The sequence below is a fragment of the Misgurnus anguillicaudatus genome, chromosome 3 (genome assembly GCF_027580225.2).
Source record: "Misgurnus anguillicaudatus chromosome 3, ASM2758022v2, whole genome shotgun sequence".
NCBI classification, from domain to species: Eukaryota; Metazoa; Chordata; class Actinopteri; order Cypriniformes; family Cobitidae; genus Misgurnus; species Misgurnus anguillicaudatus.
The window spans coordinates 10673838-10695512 of NC_073339.2; the positions used below are offsets into that span (position 1 = coordinate 10673838).

At 38.4% G+C, this 21675-nt stretch overlaps 1 protein-coding gene across 1 annotated transcript in view; it reads right to left on the reverse strand.

Annotated features, from left to right (window-relative positions):
* Nucleotides 1-21675, reverse strand: part of sorcs3a (sortilin related VPS10 domain containing receptor 3a) — a 314187-nt gene that overhangs the window by 147909 nt on the left and 144603 nt on the right. Inside the window, exon 3 of the mRNA XM_055204570.2 lies at nt 11056-11155. Coding sequence (XP_055060545.1) covers nt 11056-11155 — 100 coding nt within the window. The remainder of the gene's footprint in view (nt 1-11055; nt 11156-21675) is intronic.

Genomic DNA, 21675 nt, shown 5'->3' on the forward strand with positions numbered 1-21675 from the left:
ATATTTTTGCTTTAATATTTGTATTTAAAAGTTACAGAATTAAATACTTGAATGAATGTATGCAGTCAACACTACAGTTTGTGTAAACATGTACAAACTGAAATAAGATTATCTCGAATCCCAAATGTTTATGAGTTTATTGGAAATATAATAGTAATTAAGTAAATGTCAGTTGGTCAAACTTATGGATATCTCCCCAACACACGCATTTTGTGCGACTATCTTTGTAAGGACACCCACATGTCTAATGCAATCCCTATCCCATTCCCTACACCCTACCTCAACCACCACAACTACGTGCCTAACCCTAACCCCAAACATAACCCAATTCTAACCCCAAACCTAAACCTTAAAAAAGTGAGAAGGTGAGCATTGACCAAAATGTTGGCACGTTAATCTCTTCGATGGTCATACAAAGAAATTGGTGATAACTGTCCCTGCTTTCTGTATTGGGATAGAAAATTGCAGATACAATGTGTTTACAGTAAACTAGCTACACATCATGCTACATTAAAGGGGACATATCATGATAATGTGACTTTTTCATGTTTAAGTGCTATAATTGGGTCCCCAGTGCTTCTATCAACCTAAAAAATGTGATAAAGATCAACCCAGTAATTTAGTTTTTATAAACCATTCTGTGCAAGCAGGTAAAAAATAGGTCAGGCTCCCCCTGTGATGTCAGAAGGGGATAATACCACCCCTTACTCTACACTATCCAACCACGGCACTGCCATTTAGTACAGAGATCAGCTCATTTGCATTTTAAAGGACACACCCAAAACGGCACATTTTTGTCACACCTACAAAGTGGCCATTTCAGCATGTTATAATAAATTATCTATATGGAATATTGAGCTAAAACTTCACATATGTACTCTGGGGACGCCAAATATTTTTTTTACATCTTAAAAAAATTCTTGTGAAATGTCCCCTTTAATTTTATGTGAGATAATAATTGATCTAATATATTTGATAATACGTACAAGAAAAACTGTGGGATCTGTCTTTATAATGGCTGTAACGGGATTTAAAAGCATTTGTAAAATGTGTTAATTACCGTAACTATCAAATAAAATTTTTGGCATGTTTTGTTTGTTCTCTTAAGAGGTCTTGTTTTGTTGTTCCTTAGCCGAAAGTCGTTTCACATGGCGAGTCAGACTCATAATCATATATATTTGTATTGCTTCAGTGGGTATCAGTGCTAAAATACTCGCAGACTTTTTCATTACAGATCGTTACTGCTCGCAAAAATATGACTCATGTATCTTTGATGTCTTTTACTAAGTGCTGGAAGCTAATAGGCCCCCGAAGCATTTCATCACGCATTTGAAAAATACGCTCCTCTCCGAAAGCTAATGTAAGTGGGCACAAGCTGACATCCAGACGTGATAATATTTAGAAGCCAAACTGTGAAACATAAGGACGAGACCCCCCACCTTTATTGTCTCCGGCTCCCATCCGCCCGGAACGCGCGCTGCTGTTTTCATCCCTCAACCGGATTTGAATTGGAAAAACAGTGGTGCATTTGTCACTGACAAAAATCTCAACCTCTCTCCACAAGCTTAAACTACGAATCCTCCAGGGCGCTGATTTAGATAAATTGTTTTTCATTAAGCGCCAATAAACAGCCAGTCGAATCGCAGCCAGGATTTTGTTGGCCTGGGTCTCCAATTTTTACTCTTCATTATCGTTACAAGAAGATAGAAACGGGCCCCCTGTGTCTACTGGTGTCTTCATGCTTGTCAGATGCAATTCAAAGATTTTAACACCTCATCATTTTTCTTAACGTTGTATTAAGTAACAGCTTTCGTTATTAAAGGGAAATTACTTCTTACCTTGCGCTGTTAAGTTCTCCATCAAGGGTTTATTTAAATGACTGAAGGAAGTGTAAAACTTAGTCTAACTTAGTTTCACTTTATGGAAGACATACTTCTTGTGTGCTCTGGACAGTTAGTTACGGTCATCGGATCTAATGCTTTTGCTTGTGTGATATTGCTTTGGTATAACATGCCTGATAAACCAATCTTGCTTTTTACTGTAGATAAATTGAAGGGGTGGAGAAATTACCATAATATTTCTCTTCTGAAATAATATTTAACTTTTGCCATTTTCACAGCATGCAAGATGAATTATTTATGCCATAAAGTAATAGTTTGTGTATGTTACCATAGACCTGCAACCTTGTCACTTTTTCATTGGTTTTACTAGTTCTTGATTAAAGGTGCAATGTGTACACTTTAGGAGGATCTATTGAAAGAATTAATGAACCATTATGTTTGTATTACCTTAGAATAAGCCGTTTTTATCTATGTACACAGCGAGTCTTCTTACATAAAAGTCCCCATTTTGCACCGCCAGTTTCTGCCAAGGCTTTGAACCGGTTTACGGAACGAAAATGAAAACCAGAAACTTTTGATGTTTTGCAAGGAACAGAAACGAAACCAGAAACGTTAAAAAATATATGTAATAATGGTAAGCGGTTAATACCGTTATTTTTTTTTTGTTCTTAGACAAGATTTCTGTGCAATACTCGGTGAAGTTCACTTCCGGTCGTCATTGACTCATATGAGAAATGAGAAGCTTGTCACCAGCAAGTAGTCTACTCAAGCCCATGGGCCCTATCTTGCACCCAGCGCAATTTACTTTGTAAGTGACGCATGTATCATTCGTATTTTGCACCGGCGCACAGCGGGTTTTTCCCTCCACAGACGCACGTCGGCAAACTAGGGAATGAACTTGCACTCCCTGGGCGGTTCAGCGCAAAAAAGGAGGCGTGTTCCGGCGCAAACCATCCCTGATGCTATTTTAGTTTCAAAAAACAATTGCGCCACTGACCAAAAAAACTAGTCTAAAGTCAGTGGCGCGTTGTTCATTATGCTATTTTAAGGGCGCATGCTTGACCATAATAGCGTGCACAACGCGCACACACTTTTCTTATCTAATCTACACAGATGCAACAGTTATTTTTGCAAATCATAAATTGTTACAATAAAAAATATTAACACATGAGATAAGGGAAATCATAGTGGTGAGCATTGTGGTGATAGTTTTTATTTATTATGTGGCTGCGTTAAAAAATTCTCATGCAAATAACGATTAAAATATTTTCATAAGTTTGTTGTGTGGCTGTATTACATTTATTTTATGTAAATAATAATTAAAATGTTTTCATATGAAAACTTAATGTATGTGAACTTGATTTGTAAGTGTACTTTGGGGATGGACCTTGCTTGCGTTTCTTGGGTCCGATTTCAAAGCCCCCAAACTACCAGCGGTGAGGGTGGACGCAGCGATGTCCTCTGTTGGCGTCAGGTCATGTGTAGAGGCAGATCGACCTCCCGTTACACTGCGTGCGCAATTTATGCTGGCAAGCTTGGGATTCCCCCGTCTCCTGACATCATTGTAGCGCTTGCCGCAACGATGGGGATGCCAGCTGATGAGACAATTGTGGCTATTTCCTCTCACGCCTGTTTAACCGACGCTGATTTGGGCGGGTATCTACCATCCCCATATAAAACAACTTCTCTGTCTTTGACTGCTCTTACAAGAATGTGGGTCTCCTCGGCTGTGAACCGCTCCTGGCGTGCTCCTGGTAAATCCGTCATAATAATAGCAACCCGCCATGGAACTTGCGCCCTTACGTTTAAAGGGAATGTTGGATAGCGTTCTGGTTTATTTGACGTATTTGACGTTACGCCCATATCACACCTATAAATAATGAACCTACTGCAGACCAACCCCTTATTCATTTGCGCCTGGCACAAGAGTTATTTCTCCCGCCGGGAAAATAGCAATAGCGCCCAAGATCCGCTCACAAAGTTACTTGCGCTTTGCGCTTCGCACTTGCGTTTCAGATCGTTAAAATAGGGCCCCATGTGTCTAATGCTCAATCATAAGAGGTAAATATTGTAAGCTACCAAGTATCTCAAGATGTTTGTTTTTTTTAATCCTAATTAGTGGTGTAGTTGATCCGTACAGATCAGGAGCCACGGTTCGGCTCGCATGCAATTCACAGATTAATATGCAAATTTAAATAGGGTGAAAGTTGATCATTTGCATGTGTTTCAAAGGCTTGCAAATGTTAACACTTGAGTGATTTTAAACAATTTAACAGCAAAAGGCGCAAAAGTGAGCAATTTTCTGTACAGATGCACATGCGTTGAATGTGTCCGGTCCAACTCCAATCAAACGTGATTATCCATATGCCCTTCAAAGATCAGAACTCTTGATGTATAAACTTGAGAGTTGTGCTACTTTGTCTTATACTGGAGTCCATTAAAATATCTTGGAAAATAAAGGACTGAAAAACAACACAATTTTCACTTTATGTGGAGCGACTGTTTATGCTGCATCTTCTTTCCGAAGCGCCGTTTGGAATTCGCCCTCTGTCTGTGTGTGTACACGTGTTTAAGTGCATACATGGAAAGATGCATTTTAAAAAGCAAGTGAACAATCTTTCTGTTCTTGACAGGACACATACAAACAAAATTATCTTGAAATTGCACAGTATTCTTTTTCTAATAAAAACATGTGTTTAAGTTGTTTGCCAATAAACGACATGCATAGATTGTCCTTGTCTTAATTCATGTATAATGCTGAAACAAATGTAGGCATGTCAGAAACACAGTCATGCCGCTTACATAATATAGACTTTTTTAATGTTTGATGACAAGATAGAGAAAATTATGTAGACTAATAATTTAAGTTTGATGTCCTAATGATCGGCCTACTTATTTGTATGTCCCACAGCTGACATGAAACGTTATTAACCGGTTTGGGAACTTTATTTTTTGTTCTAAATGGTTCAAGAACGTCAATTTTAGAGTTGAACCGAAAACCGGAAACGTTAAAATACTGTTTCTGTTTGGAACGAACCAATTGGGAAAAAATCTGATTCAAAGCCCTGGTTTCTACAATAGCCCAAAACTGAAAAACTGCTCTATAGATGGTATGCATTGACGTCACTTTTCCATGTGACCACGCCGGAGCTCGCCCTGTTGAGTGGCAAAACATTCAACAAAATGGCTGGTTTTCAAACAACCAGTAGTCTGTGGACATTGCTATATGGCCAGACATTGCTTTCCCTGACATATATGTTTGTTTTGCCTAACATATTAAACCATCCCACCTTTGTAGAACACAAGGCTAATAATAATGAATTTTTTTTTCTCACTGACAAAACTTTGCGATTACACAGAATAGGAGTATACATTTGTGTATTTTTAATAGGATTATCCCATAATTTTATATACCTGACATATGGCTACTGCTACTGATTTACTTCTCCTTTTAATGTTTTTTGCAGTCTGGAAAAAGACCGCTCCAAATTTTTGTTAAATTATTGTTAGCACAGTCGATCACACAACTACGTTTCCCATTTTAGACACGTTTTTCACTCTATGCTAATGCTGTTGCTCAGACTTTTTGCCACTCAGTGGGCGTAACCGCAGTCACTTTCGCCGAAGGGGACGTCACGTGCATACCCTCTATAGAGCATGTTTTATCACAATGTTGTCTCAGACGACAACATGTTTGTCCTCTATGAGTTTCAAAAAGGAGAGATGAGTGGTTGACCGAGCCGTTTGCTAGGTGCTGCTTAAATCTACACAGTGCACCTTTAGATGTTTATTACAACTGCATGTGATGCAGATCTCGTAATAATGTAACAATTTCTTTTAGGGTTTTGTCATGAGCTTCTGTAAATTCATGATTCACAGATGTACTTTTTGATTGAAATCCTATCTGATTCGAACCCCTACTGTGTTTTCCTCATAACCACTGGAAATAAGTGCTAAAGCATTCACATTTTATCTTTAGTGTCCTTTCAGAAATTGAATCCCATTTAGAAAGAAAATGTATGTGAAATATGGTATATTATTCCTTTTATTTTGTCACCCAAAATTGTAACTAAAGCTAAATGTGTGACTGCACTGCCTTGTGAACCTTCACTATAGATTTACTGTAGATATTTGTGCCAACTTTATAAGTAAAATTACAGTTGCTGGCTAAAGTACTGTTGGCATCCAAACTGGCATAAAAAAGAGTTAAATCAATAAGGGGAATCCAATAAAACATAAAACATGACTCAGATCTATCTATCTATCTATCTATCTATCTATCTATCTATCTATCTATCTATCTATCTATCTATCTATCTATCTATCTATCTATCTATCTATCTATCTATCTATCTATCTATCTATCTATCTATCTATCTATCTATCTATCGCATTGGACCTAGTCCTGTTTAGCTCTGTCAATCGAGGCAAATGTTAACCCCAGGTGTAAACAGGGACTATATGCCACGGCTGGGCTGCACACATGGGAACCACAGATCGGAGGTCAGACTGAAGGTGCAATTGTGGATAATTAAGTTTTTAAGCCAGTAGCACAAATGCCAACAAACAACTCTCAGCTGAACAAAGGAGCGAAGATAGTTGCAAAATACAATCAATAAAAGGGTTGAGCGATCTCTGTTATCTGCTGACACCCAGACAGCAAGTATCCCGCAAGCTAATCTACATGCAGCGCACAGTTAAAGACCCACACGTAGCCTTTCGGCACTGAAAGTGATTGACGCTAGTGCTGGCTGAGCAGTTTAAACTGTAGAAAATGGACAGGCGGTCTCCGATTAATCATGTCGTGCCCGATCAACTGCATTTTATAACAAACAGAGTGGTAGAAATATAAATAAACCTCATTTGTTGGTAATCTTCGCATCAGCAGGCTTTCAATCTCTGTCTGCACCGCTTATAAACCTCAGAATTCACGTAAAGCACTTTGGAGTCTCTGCGTGTCCCATTTAAAGGTTCGGACTGAGCGGTGGAAATGTCACGCCCATCTCTCAAATGGAAAACCGTTGTGGTAAAGGTTAGGCCTAAACTTAGCCTTATTTTGGGATTGGCCAGGGTCAATTCTTTCTCCGCAATGGGACTGTTTGCCCACACTGTATGAAAACAATGGGATCCTGTTTGTACATCTAAAGACAAAAATACCATTGTGCTTAGTGCATGTCCATTGTGCGGTTACAATTACAGTTCTTCATCACGATAAAGCACGGTAAGTTAAACAAACATCTACAGTGTTTTAAAGGAGGTCATCCATCTATTGTGCCGTGAAATTGGACCGATGAAAATGTTTGAGGGCAAAGGGGTCAAACGTGTAAGAGGTATTTGACGACTAACTGTGCTCTCGGTGGCCTTTGAGGTCTCATGGCGATTTAACTTTCAAGGCCTTTATGACAACTGGAGACAAAGAGCTATCATTGTTGTCAGGGCTGGCACGTACAGTAGTTATATGTTTTGAGGGGTCACCGGTGGGAGTCCAGGACCGTTTGGGACACAAGAAAATAACAAAGCGTAACATAATGGTTCTGAATAGAAAAATATGTTTTAGCCCAAAAGCATTATTATCGTTTGAAATAAACCAAATGGGAATTTAAACTGAATGTGACACCCATGTATTTTCAATGTATTGAAAAGGCACCTCTGGCAATTTGATAACTCCTTTCGTGTTCCACAGGGAAAAGAAGTCAAGTTTTCAGTGACATTCAGGTGGGTAGACCATGACAGGTCCACATTTAAACATTTGAATAATTTTAGGGATTTTTGACATAGCGGTTTAAAACGACCATTTTACCTACAATCATTATGCAGAGTTGGAAGCTGCAAAACTTGGCTCAGAAGAGTAAGGTGGCACATTTTACGTTTAAACTGCATTATGCCTATTATTACAATATAAGGTTTATTTAAAAGAAAGTGCTATAGTACTTTTGCAAAACTGTAGGCCTATATCTCTTTTAAACAGGCATAATTTATACAGCTCAAAGTATCACCGACCAAGCTGGGCAAAGATCCATCCACAATGAGAAGCTGTTTTAGGATCAACTCATTAACCTTTCTGCCCTTTACGGATTATAGACAAGTTTAAATTCTAAGTGGAGAGAATTTGTTTCAGCAACTCTGTATTGACAATAAGCCCATCCTTAAACTGGCAAAAGCTACATTTTAATTTGGAGGACTTGTCTTTTAAATGTCACTTTAGTGGTATTTAACTAATTCGAGTGTCTTTTTCTGCAAAACCCTCTATGTGCATGCAAGTCATACATGTCTTGTTCAAAGACAACATGTAGTAAACAGTTGCAAAATCACTAAAGATCGACTAGAAACATTGCAAATGATGAAAGTCAAAATGTAAAAATGTAGAAACTGAACCACACATTAGGGGGCGCTGTGTTCCATGTGATTGCCACATTCGGGTTGTATTTAAATCCACACTCTAATCCTGAGTTTACACCAACCGCGTTTCGGGCATCAAAATCACGTCTACCGCGCCTAGTTTGCCGCTTGAACAGTTTGAATGCATTCACGCGTGTAGAGCGGAGTAGACGCGCGGAAAAAGCAAGCATTTGACGTGTGTCAGAGGCAAACTCAGCTTCTTGTGGGAGGGGCAAGTGCTATGCGGTTGTCTGTTTAAATGAATGACTGATGTTGATTGTGCATTTATCAAGAGAGTTACCAGTTTGTATTTGGGAACCTTACTATAGGGGGAACATAAACGCAGCGGGTCGATAAACGTCACGTGACTCAAAAGTGAAGTGTGTATTACAGGTTGATCAATGTCCTCACTGACACTCTTCCAAGCGAGGTCCTTTTTATTCCTGTCTCCTCTATAGAAATAAGAACTTGTGTCGTATAGCTCCGGTTGACTGCTTACGGACTATATCAAGCGTTGGTTGAGTGAGTGACTCCGCGCGGGGCTGCCACCACAGCAGCAAGCAGGCTCCTGATTGGTTAACGCAGCACAAAATTCCCACCAAAGTTCAAATTTTTCAACTCGGGCGTCAGCCGCAAATTCGCATGAACCGCAAAATGCACAAAAAGCATAATTCGCGCGTACCGTGCACAACGCTCAATTCGCGCGAGCTTCATGCGTCTTCTGCACCGCAGGACCTCCTGACGCGCGTCAACCCGTCTTCACATTGACTTAACATTGAAATCACTTGCGCCTTATGCCTCTACCGCGGTTGGTGTAAATGCAGCATAAAGGCAGTCGCACCCCGGACAAGAAGCGCCACGTTGTGTTGCTCCATTAATCTAAAAAACGGAAAACATTATTTTCTATGAATGTACACACACCGCCTGACGGCGCTATGACTCTGGACGCTGCTCAAATCCCTGACGCGCCACAGAGCGCCACTCACATAGTTTAACATTAAATAACATCATATTGGTCCCAAATCGTTAGCAATTAACATTGGCTGGCTGCTAATGTATATTTTGCACTTTGAAGTAGACGCTATCTGACTAAGCTCGCGCTATTTAATGTGCACGTCTTGTGTACGATACCTCAGAGTTGTTCTAGACGCGGCGCGGTACTTCTTGTCTGGTGTGCAACCCCCTTAAGAAAGGATATGTTCATTTTTTTAGAAAGAGGCATTTCTATATCTGTTTGTCATAAACGAATGAGTAACCTCCACTCCAGTAACTGACGAGAGACGGATGACGTGAACTTCATTGCTTGGTTCTTATTAGTGGTCACTTCAGAAAGTCGCTCATCATTTGCATAAAGTAAACTTTTCTCAACTTTGTCAAACGACTGGACACGGCCATCCAGCCGCCAACGATCACTGTCGCTCGTGTCGCCGGATGCCGCCGAGCTTCCATTGAAGTCAGTGGGATCGCATCGCTCTGCTACTACTAGTCACTTACAATGTGAATGTACCTTAAAGGTATTGCGGAGGATTTTCTTTTTCCGGGTGGATCATCAAGACTATTGGTCCTCCTAGTTGTCAATCAGAAGGGTTGCGCAATTGCATTTATTTTAAAAAAGTGGAGAAGGCGGTTCTTTTCCAAAATTCGAGAAAATCCTCCGCTACACCTTGTCCTTAACTAGACACAAAATGTGTTGTTTTAACACAACCGTTTTAAGAGTGCAAATACTCACAATGCTATATCGTGGTAATTCTTACATACTTTACGAGGTGGCTAATTCGTATGACCACATTCATATTTTTTTACAATTTGCCTTGACCCCTGTGGGTTAGGGGTGGGGTTTCTTTATTGTTTTTATAATTTTACACTTTTGGACAATTAACTTTGTACGAATTCCTACAAATTAGCCTCCTACAAATTCCTACAAATTTAAAACGTAAAATATGTACGAATTCTGAATGTGATCCACTGTCATTTCACAAGCCGTTGTTTATCCAGTTCATCTTGCGTACACTTAGAGGACTTTGCTGAAAAATCAGTGTTTAATTAGCCTGGGTTTCCCAATGCTGCCTTGCACGCAAATTTATTCACGCTGCAAGTCTAGCATGGAAACCATGGCCCAAATTTTCGCCTGAAATAGGGAACCAATCGTCCGACGACGACGTCTATGCGACACACTGATTGGCTATGAGCTATGCACAGACGCATTTGATAGACATTCGTAGCGCCCATAAATGCCTCTGGGGGCATTCGTTAACCATGCCTCAAATACGATAAAATGAACATGTGGTTCCCAGACCACGTCTTAGTCTCTACGAGATTGGTCTGGTGGATTCTTTCAACAAAACGATATTTCTGAATGGCCTGATGCTGGGATAAAGCGGATTTTAAGCAAAGGTATTTGATGAACATAATACATGCTGAGATTGGTTAATATCATTATCTTATATTTGACAGAGGTGGCATTTAGCAACTTTTCCAGCTGAGTTCTTCATATGCAGAAAGAACTATAACTTCATACATTTTTGCTACAGCAGTATAGCATATGTGGAGTTTTTTAACCTAAAATGAATCACTAACTTCCTTCACTAACAAGATTACTGGTACATTAAGACACAAGCTGTCTGCTGTATAGCAGCATTTCTTCCCAGTGGAGTTGCTCAGGCTATACTTTAGTGCTGTAGCACCTATTATAGCCTTATGTGCTTTTTATAGGCTTTGGAAAACCGAAAACTATAAAGGTAATCCAAAATAACCATATGTGAAGGGGGATGTAAATTATAAAGTGTCTCGGCAACAAGATGGCAAAACTCAGAATAAGAGAGAGCAGGTGTCTCACCTTTCTTTTATTTGTAGGGCAGACGTAGAGGTAACTCAGAACGGTTTTGGCTCCCACTTTGTCATTCATTCTCTCATAGGTGCTCCCGTAATCTGTTGATCTGCAAACAGAAAAATAATCCTCAATACGCTATTCAAGATGCATTTCTTTGTGTGTGTGTGAATATCAACGCTGCATTCGCAAGCCCTTACAGTACATCTGCAAAACAAACAGGGATTGGATTTTGAGGAAGCCGATTGAAACAAATTCTGAAAATTACATTCATGAGAATGCTTCACAGCTATTGTTCATTTTTTTCACGCCTATTTATATTTCTCTCATCCTTAGTGATGAGTGGAGAAATCTCACAAAGACAAACACAATCTTCCTTGTACTATACAGATAACAACCTGTCATCCCGTAACCCCTGGATATAACAATGACAACGGCTCTAAGGCATATTATTATTTGTTTTGAATGGCTAATGGTGTGCTAAAAAAATGCTGGGTTATTTTCAGCACAGCATTGGGTCAAAAGCGGAAGAACCCAACCCACTGGGTTGTAATTTAACCAAAGCTTTGTTGTTTCAACCCAAAATAATGAGTTGTTTTTAACCCACTGTTGGGTCAAATATGAACTTTTCTGGGTTAATTAAAGATAAAGGCTGAATTTGTCCCCTTCTGAAGCAACGTTAAGTTGAAAATAAGCATTTTTAGAGTCAACTTAAAGGCTTGCCATTCAGATATTGGGGGAAATTGCGTATGAACGGCAGCATTGTGTCTTTCTTTACTGAATACATTTTTTACTGAAAGATTACTGAATAATAGGTAACAAAACCAGTGATCACATTCATAGAAAAGTATGTGATAGGATTAACAGTAAGCATTTGTGTCATGTTTTTTATTCTCTAAATCAGAGGCCTTTATCAGGCCAAGGACCCCTTAATGGATAAAAAGGAGAAGCAGGGACCCCCAGAGCACGTCTGGACCGTGTCGCTCTCTATTTGAGCGCGCTTGCTGCATGTCTACGTTTGAAATAACGTATTTGCACACGCAAAAGATTCAAAATGTGAACCGCCTAGGGGTGTAGCGATACATCGTGCGATTCTGCTTGCTACAGTATTGTGAGGCTCTAGGACAGATGAACCCAAACACAAACGATGTCGGGGAGAACAAAAAAAAACACTTTATTACACTGACAAGAAACAAAAATCCACGTGGGGGTACACAACATGAAACACTAAACAGATACACTAAACTTGACAAGATATTTGACTAGGACTTCCACACAAAACACGGGAACAGAACAAAATGAACCTGCACAGAACTAAAGAGACACTGACATTAAATAGAAGATACCAGACAAGATAACGAGCGGGAACAGATGATGGGAGAAAACCAATGATTACTAATAAGCAGGAGAACGAGGGGGCAGGGTCACAAGACAAGACACCGGAGGCACATGCCACACAAAAAACATGAACCTCCACATAAGGCCTGGGACTGCCAGAACTCTGCCACCATGACAAAATACAAATATAACATAAGACTTCAAGGCAGAGTCCTGACAAGTATGCTTTTTAATGAATTATGGTAAAATGCCGCTATATCCAACAGCCAGATGGCGCTCTTGTGCAGAAACTCAAAATGCGCAGCAGAAGAAGTGCCATTACACAAGCAGCTCCAGGAAATGTGTAAGCATGTTTCTATCACTGTTGTTCAAATATTTAAGGTATTTTCATGATAAGAAAGAATATTTATAATGATTATGTTTGACGGGTGTTGCTTTTTCAAATTAACGTTATAAACGACTCAAACTAACAGTGATTTAAGATAGCCGTAGTACATGAAATAGTTGTGCACAGTGTTGGGGGTAACGCATTACAAGTAACGTGTATTATGTAATAATATTACTTTTCTGAAGTTACGAGTAAAGTAACGCATTACTTTATAAATGTTAATAATAAATAAATAAATATTAATAGTTGAGTTACTTTTTTAAAAAGTAATGCGAGTTACTTTTCAGTTTAATTAATTCAATTTAAAAATAAAATAATGTACTGAATTAAACTGAACATATTGATGTAGAATTACGCCCTCTGTGTGCCTGAGCGGGAACAGTTTGAGTCAGAAACGGAGATGGCAGGCCAGAGCTTAACATTTTTGCGATTGTAAAAACACCTGCAAGGCCTGAAAGAGAAGAAGCCTCATGGTGCGTTCAGACCAGCCACGGTAGAAGCGTCAAGCGCGAGTGATTTCAATGTTAAGTCAATGTGAAGACGCGTTGACGCATCTGGAGGTATTGCGGCGCGAATTGAGCATTGCTGCGGCAAAACGCGCGAGTTGAAAAATTTTAACTTTGGGGTGCCGCATTAACCAATTAGGAGCTTGCTCTAGTAGTGACGTGATTACAGGAAGCAAGTGGAGTCACAGAAGCCTATGGAAAGCCCTCCCATGACTTGAATTTCCACGTGAATGTCTCGATGACTAGAATTTCATGCGTTGCTTTCACGCACAAATGAATTGAGTGAACTCAAAATGTTCAAGCGACAAACTAGACACAGTAGAAGCGAATTTGACACCTCAACTTAAAAGTAACTCAAAAGTAACGTAAGCATTACTTTCCATAAAAAGTAACTAAGTAACGCAATTAGTTACTTTTTTGGAGAGTAACGCATTACTTTAAAAAATAACTTTCTGCAACACTGGTTGTGCATAATATCGCCGTTGCGATTCCAAATTAAGACCTGACAGATATTATAGTGGGTATCCCGAAATACCGTTACACCACTAGAACCGCCCCTTATGATGGTTACATTACAAAGTTATTTAAAAATTATATTTGGCATACATAACATTTTAATTTAACTGAATACATTTTATATTGGAAACATTATGCTCTTTTTTTATATTTTTATTTTGTTATTAAGTTGTTATTGCATTAACTTAATAACAAAATGCATTCAAACATTTTTGGAGGACCCCCAGTAAAACCACCAAGGACCCCCTGTTGAAGACTCATGCTCTAAATGAAAAAAAAAATATATATATATAATCTTTTCTGCTGTTTATTAAATATACACTTACTAGTGACACATTTTAACACATTTTTATATTATTTTACTGTGTTTATTACATAAAGACTGTCGAGAACCACAGACAGTTTGAATGTTTTCTATGAAAGGTATAGAAAAATAATATTTAAATATACCAGTCCTTCCAGAAAAACGCGGAGTTTTTTTGTGATTGTTGCGGGCAAAAATCCTCGATTTTGCGGCACGTTTTCTTAAAAAATGCGCTGGAATATGCGGGATATTTATGCAATTTATGCAATGGAATTGCGGGAATTTGCGAAAATTGCGGAACTTGCAAAAACTGCGGAAACTTGCAAAAGCTGCAATGATGTTCACGTCACATAATCACGTCACTTCATAACGTTCCCATGGCAATAGAGGACACGGCTGCACTTTTGGGAAGTAAATGCAACATTTTTCAACTTTCTGCTAATATATATGTGACTTTTTGCTACGAAAATGCGAAGATTATGAAATCATGCAGGCCCCGCATATTTTGTGCGCGGACATATGTAATTAATGGGGCAAAAGTGCGTCGTATTTGGAAAAAATGCAGCCCCGCATAAATATGCGGACTTTGGCTGATTATGCAATATATCGCGCGATCGCACAATCGCGTTTTTCTGGAGGGACTGATATATAAAAAAAAAGAAAAACAAGCTTTTGTTTGAAAATTATAAAAATCATGTTTTGTTAAAGCAATGCCACGTTCATTTTCTAAATATGTGAATTAGTGACTTGTGATTTCAAGACAGGAGCCAAGTGACAACCTACTTATATACAGACTGGCTAAAAAACTTAATTATGTAAATACTGCAGGTTTGTATCTGAATATTCATTATTCAATTATGTCATCTGGAGAATAACAAGTCTGAATGAAGTAGCCCTTTAGATATACGGTGCATTCTGCTAAATGGAAATCACTGGTTCGACCTTCTGTCGACCTTACCAAAGCCACTGAACCATTATAGCTTTTTATGTGACAAGTGTTTAATGGAAAGCCTTTGGAGAGCTCACATCAGTTTCTAATTCCCTTCTTTTCATGAACATCCCTCCAAGCCCAATTTTATCTCACCGTCTCTGTCTTGCCATTTCTGCTATCTCTATTTTTGCTTCCACCTCTCCAATTCTCCACAGTGTTGCCTATTTCAGTTCAGACAAATATGCCTCCGGTCTGTGTCTCACCCACCATTTCCTCTTGTGTTCGGCATCTGTGTGGGAATATATCATTCTTCAGTGCACAGAAACATGTTTGCAGTTGAAGCTGTGCTTACTCTGATTTTACATAAGATTTCGTATATTTACACTATAATCTTATCAGTAAATCAGGATTTTCACAAACAGGGTCACATATCGTATAAACAACACCAATTATATCATCAATTATACATAAACCCCATTTTAAAGGCAGAGTTATTAAAACTACGTACACTATAAACTAGTTACAGTTTAAAGGTGCAGTGTGTAAATTTTTGCGGCATCTAGTGGTGAGGTTGCGAATTGCAACCAGCGGCGTAGTCCACTGCTCACCCCTTGCTTTTGAAACACATAGAGAAGCTACGGTAGCCGCCACCAGAAAAACATGTCATCCACGAAGACAACTTGGTAAAAAAATTGTCCGTTAAGGGCTTCTGTAGAAAAATGGCGGCACAAAATGGCGACTTCCATGTAAGGGGACCCTCTTTGTATGTAGATAAAAACATCTCATTCTAAGGTAATAGAAACATAACGGTTCATTATGAAAGGTCTTTATACACCCCTGATAATATAGTTTTGTATATTATTTTGCATTTCTGTCAAGATATCCTTTTAAAAATAACACACTGCACCTTTAAACCCCTCACAAAAGCCAGCCTTATAAAAAAACATTTAAATATCTGTTAGCACCAAACACCAAAGTAAATAATTTATGCTCTTCCAATGACTTACATATAAAATATAACCAAAGCTAAAGCAAGTGAATAGGCTCGGCTTCTGAAGCCTGAATAATTTAACAGGAGGAACGAGCTGTTAGCTAACACAATCCTCTAATACTTCTCCATCACGACCGTTTGCTGTTCACGACAGCGGCGCGGAGCGGATAGTGTTTTTAACACCATCGCTGACCCTATATCAAAGAGACGGTCTCTGAAACGCAGATGGAGGCTCGTAGCGCATGCTGCGTCCACACAGAGGCAATCTCATTTGAGGCAGTGAGGAAAATTCCCATTTTCCATCTCTCAGTTCCCTTTTTCATTCCTCAGGTCCTCGTGCCAATAGGGCAGTAATGGATTTCGGTAAAATTACAATGCAATCTTCCACGTCCGCCTTCATTCTGCTGTGGCAGCAATATAAAGGCGCAAGGATTATACAGTACAGAGACGGTCGCTTTCTCTGCTGACTATTTTGAAGGGAGAAATCCATATATAGTATATGGAGTCTAATTTTGGTTTAGCATTATGATGATTTAAACCATTTAAGCCATAGTAGAAATATGCACGTAGATGCCAATGAAAATGAAGTATTGTCGTATACAATGAGATTACAGTGATATAGCCATTACATCAGTGCACAGTCAATGAAGACACAACACATTCACATCCAGTTTGATTATATTTCAAAATATATAATATTGGACAAATACAATTTTACAGTGGGTGGAGTTAACATATCCATGCAGCACATAAAGTATCCACTGCAAAAATTATACCTAAACAACCAACTTTTCATAATTTGCATTAGTGAATTAACACAAACTTTAAAAAAAAAATCGTTTTATTTGATTAGTAGTTATGCAGTAGTTTAATTTGTCTGCAGCATCCACACTTCTTTAAATTCAAATGGATTTGATTGGCTGTCAATCTAGGAAATCGATCGGTTCCAACACTGTAAAAAGATTTGTTGGTTCAACTTAAAAAAGTAAGTTACCTGGTTGCCTAAAAATATTTTACTTAAAAATATTAGTTAACTAAAAAAAGTTTTTGGTTTCAACTAATATCTTTAACTCTTTCCCCGCCAGTGTTTTTTTAAATAAGTTGCCAGCCAGCACCAGCATTCTTATGATTTTCACAAAAGTTTAATGAAAATGTTTAAATATATAAACATACAATATGAAAGAACCCTCTGATTTCAAACAAAAGAACCTGATTCATCCTATCTACATTTTTTCTCTTTAAATCACCTCTCAAATATGGGTAGGTTTCTTCAAAAATACCCAATTTTGAGCAAAAGGCTCAGACATTGCATTTTTGTAAATGACTTTTGATAGAGATCAGATTCAGAACGATAATCAAAACATATATAGAGTTTTAACTGTTTTTGGATCAGTGGATGCTTTAGTGTTTCATAAGTTGGGTAAGAGTGCCACCTGGTGGATTTTTGCAAGAATATGGATTGCCGTAAAAACTCGCCATTGGCAGGGAAGCATTTCTCTTAAAGGGGCCATGGCATGAAAATCTGACTTTTCCCATGGCATGTTTAAGTGCTATGATTGGGTCCCCAGTGCTTCTATCAACCTAGAAAATGTGAAAAAGATCAACACAGTAACTTAGTTTTGGTAAACCATTCTCTACAAGCACATGATAAAATAGGTAGTTGAAATTTGGCTCTCCTTATGATGTCATAAAGAGCTCTTATTATAATAATACCACCCCTTAATCTGCAGTATCCAACAACAGCACTGCCATTTAGTCCAGAGAAAAGCAAAATTGAGTTTTATTTGCAACAAATCACCATCATTGTGATTCATCAGCTCATTTACATTTTAAAGGACACACCCAAAACGGCAAATTTTTGCACACACCCACAAAGTGGCAATTTTAACATGCTATAGTAAATTATTTATATGGTATTTTGAGCTAAAACATCACATATGTACTCTGGGGACACCAAATATTTATTTGACATCTTAAAAAAGTCTTGTGCCATGGCCCCTTTAATTGATGAGATAACTCGTCAATGGCGGGGAAAGAGTTAAGTTTAATTAACCACAACTTTTTTAAGTTGAAACAACAAATCTTTTTTACAGTAAAAGTTCGTCCATATTTTTTCTCTGATTCTCGAGGTTGAAAATCCTATAGTGTGAGCTTGTCTTAAGAGTTCCAAAAATGTTTTTTTTTTACTGATTTTCCAATAAAACAAACCATAACCAATAACCAAATAACAAAAATTGTATCACCAAAAGAAAAGTAAATTACAAAATCCTTCCAAATATGTTGATCAAAGCCACAGTGAAATAAAACAAAACAGAATACAAATATATCCCCCTTAAAACCTTATTACATGCATCCTCTTATTTCTTGAGGAAATCAATTCTGCCCTACAAAGGCAAAAGGCAGTAAATTCAATTTTGGTCGAAAATTAGTTATTGATATTTTTGGGACATTCAAGACCTCCTTTATCATGTGGATAAGTATCTTGAGTCAATGTTGTTGGTTTTTTGAGAAAAAAAATCAAGAAGAAAATAACTGACTCGTTTTATTTTCGGACCAGGAATACTCTTAAATCTAAAAAGAAAAAAAAGAAACGAATGGTTTACAAGTTTAATATGCATTTGTAAAGTAGCAAATGCACAAATGTAGCAATCACATAGAAATGAATGCACTTGTAATATGAAGTGGACGCGGGTCCGGATCAAGTTCCCGTCGGGTCCGGATCCGGACTGGAGTCCGGACTTTGAGAACCCCTGCTCTAGTGAGTTAAGGTCTTTTGCCTTTGTAGGGCAGAATTAAAGGTGCCCACATCTCTTCAAATTGCTGTACTTTAGCCCTTGTAATGTCTGTTTACTTCCCTAAAGTAACAAACATTGCCATCTCCTTGATCCAACAGCATGCCGAAGATAGCTCGTCTTAAGAGTTGAGAGAAATATGTCAAGTATGCGTGTGCTGAAACAACATTTTAAAAATCCTGTAGTGAGCCCGGCCTTAAAGGAAACTAAATTATCTATAAACTCTTTGCAACATACTTAAGATGGATTTTGTTTCACATTCAAAGAGTAGATCAAATACAATGGAACACTGTAAAAAAGTGAAAAGTATCAACTTAAAAAGTTAATTAAATTGGTAACAGCTTAAATTTTCACTGTTGTTTCACTTTAGGTGAAATTTTTAAGTTAAAGGTGCAGTGTGTAAATTTTAGTGGCATCTAATGGTGAGGTTGCGAATTGCAACCAATGGCTCAGTTCACTGATCACCCCTCGCTTTTGAAACGCATAAAGAAGCTACGGTAGCCGCCACCGGACAAACATGTCATCGTCGGAGACAATTTAGTAAAAAAAGTTTGTCCTGTTAAAGCTCACGTAACACACGCTGTTTCTGCATTAGATTAACTTTACCGAATCTTTCCGATAACGTACGAAAAAATGAAGAAGGAGGAGTTATACCGCGGGTGGAGCGAGTACGAGTCATGCAACACTATACAACACTGTTTTAACTGATGATTCACTACATGTTCGTGTCGTTTATATAATATGCACGCGACTATTTAAATAAATAAGACAGAAGTCTTACTTACCGCGTGCAATTCGTCATGACCCGGTTGGGCAAATCCAGCGCATCAAACACACACGCAAAACTCCGCTGCTACCCCGGATAATAAACTATATCCATTGTTTTCATAAGGCTGGATTTCTTCTCCTTACATCCAAAAACACACTTCTTCATTCATGCCATTGTTGAGTTTTGAAATTAAACAAAGCTGAGTGGAATGATAAGATGTTTGCAAGCTCCAGCGTCTCCTGCTGATTGATGGGTGGGCGGGGTTTTCCGGGGGAAGTGCCCATATAAAGAAGTGATACGTGTAATCGAAAAAAACTTTCCGAAACTTGTACGAACCCTGCCGAACCCCACAGAAATACTCTGTAACACGACCAACTGCTGTTTTGACAGTTTGCCTACGTTTAGCATGAGGAAACAACTCTATAACTGTGTTAATAAGTCAGAATGCTTGAAATACCATTAAACCCCCCCTTTAAGGGATCTGTAGAAACATGGCAGCACAAAATGGCGACTTCCATGTAAGGGGACCCTCGGTAGATAAAAAAGTCTCATTCTAAGGTAATAAAAACATAACGGTTCATTATGAAAGGTCTTCATACACCCCTGACAATATTGTTTTGTTTATTATTTAGCATTTCTGTCAAGAGATTCTTCTAAAAATTACAAACTGCACCTTTAAATGCACTTAGTTTTTTAGGTGTTACCTACTTAAATAACTTTTTAATTTGAACAAACTTTCACTTTTTACAGTGTACTACATGGCTCTATTTGAAGAGAAAACTATATATTATATAAAAATATATCATTGTCATTTCTGGTGCCATTTTGGAAAATTAGCTTTGCTAAGATCTAGTCTTGTTACGAGTTTCTAATTTTAGAAGCCTTTTTTTAAGCAATATCATGACAATCTAAGAGATTAATGTTCATAATGTTCATGCTAGTGGTATCATATTTTTTTTTTATAATGGCAGCTGAGATATTATGAAGGTGTGAGCTCGATATAACCTGATGTAAGTGTGTGATAAGTTCTTTTCATTTATTTATCATTATTTATAGCCCTAGTGACACAGGTGAATGGAACAAGTTCGATATTACAAGAAATCGCCTCAATCCTGTTAAATGAAATGTTCACAATTATAGTGTAGCATCCGTCCTTAAATTTCCTTTGCTTAAAAGGTGTCATGTTGTTGAGTGATTTCTTTCCCAATAGAAAAGCTCCATTGAGATCACTAGGCGTTTATAGACCTGTTCCACAGTTTGGAGAATAGTGTCTGAGACTTAAGTGAACCATTATAATAAGAGAACATCACAAACAGCAGGTAGAGAATGCAGGGAGGGTGAAAAGGGAAATAGTACACCAACTTTTGTTCAGAGAGTTGAAAGACCTCAACAAAACAAGCCCAAAGAAGCTGCAACATTATCGCCGCCCAAAGCAACACAGCATGGAGTTCGCCACCTTTCCAGTAGAGAAATGAAAGTGGGGTACATCAAGTCCCAGCGTGAATTAAGGTCGAAAATTAGAGACTTTGTTTTTTGCACGCGACGTGTTAGAGTGTTTCTCAGCGATAGCTTTGGGAAATATTGGTGTAGGCAATGTCCATAAGTCTTACGATATCACTTTATACAGTTCATATATCCAATGTCTTCAATTTTTACATTTAAACCTGGAAATGTCCAAAGCACAAAAATAAAATAGTGTGGAAACACTCATAGGCAAAATGTGTTTCCTCAGGTGTGTGACCACATGCCATCTTTGTTATGGTGAAAATGGGCTTAGTTCCCCAAGTCTAGTGCTTCACGCCAACAGAAAATCCAAGTCAACACAAACTTTCACCGAGGAGAAAAGAAACAGACGGTAAGCGGGCACGGGAGGCAAACGCAATGAGAGAAAGTGGGGGAAATGGGAGAATAAGTGGCCAGGTATCACGTTAGGGATTGTCTCGGAAAAGAAGCCATATGGTGTGACAGTAAAGCGGAACAATGTGGAGGCATGTGCACGGAGCTCAAGGGACTGCAAAAACAATGAACGCAGCAGAGAAGTTTTGAAAAGAGCCACAACCTCTCCAAAACCTCATCTCTCAAATGCAACCACAG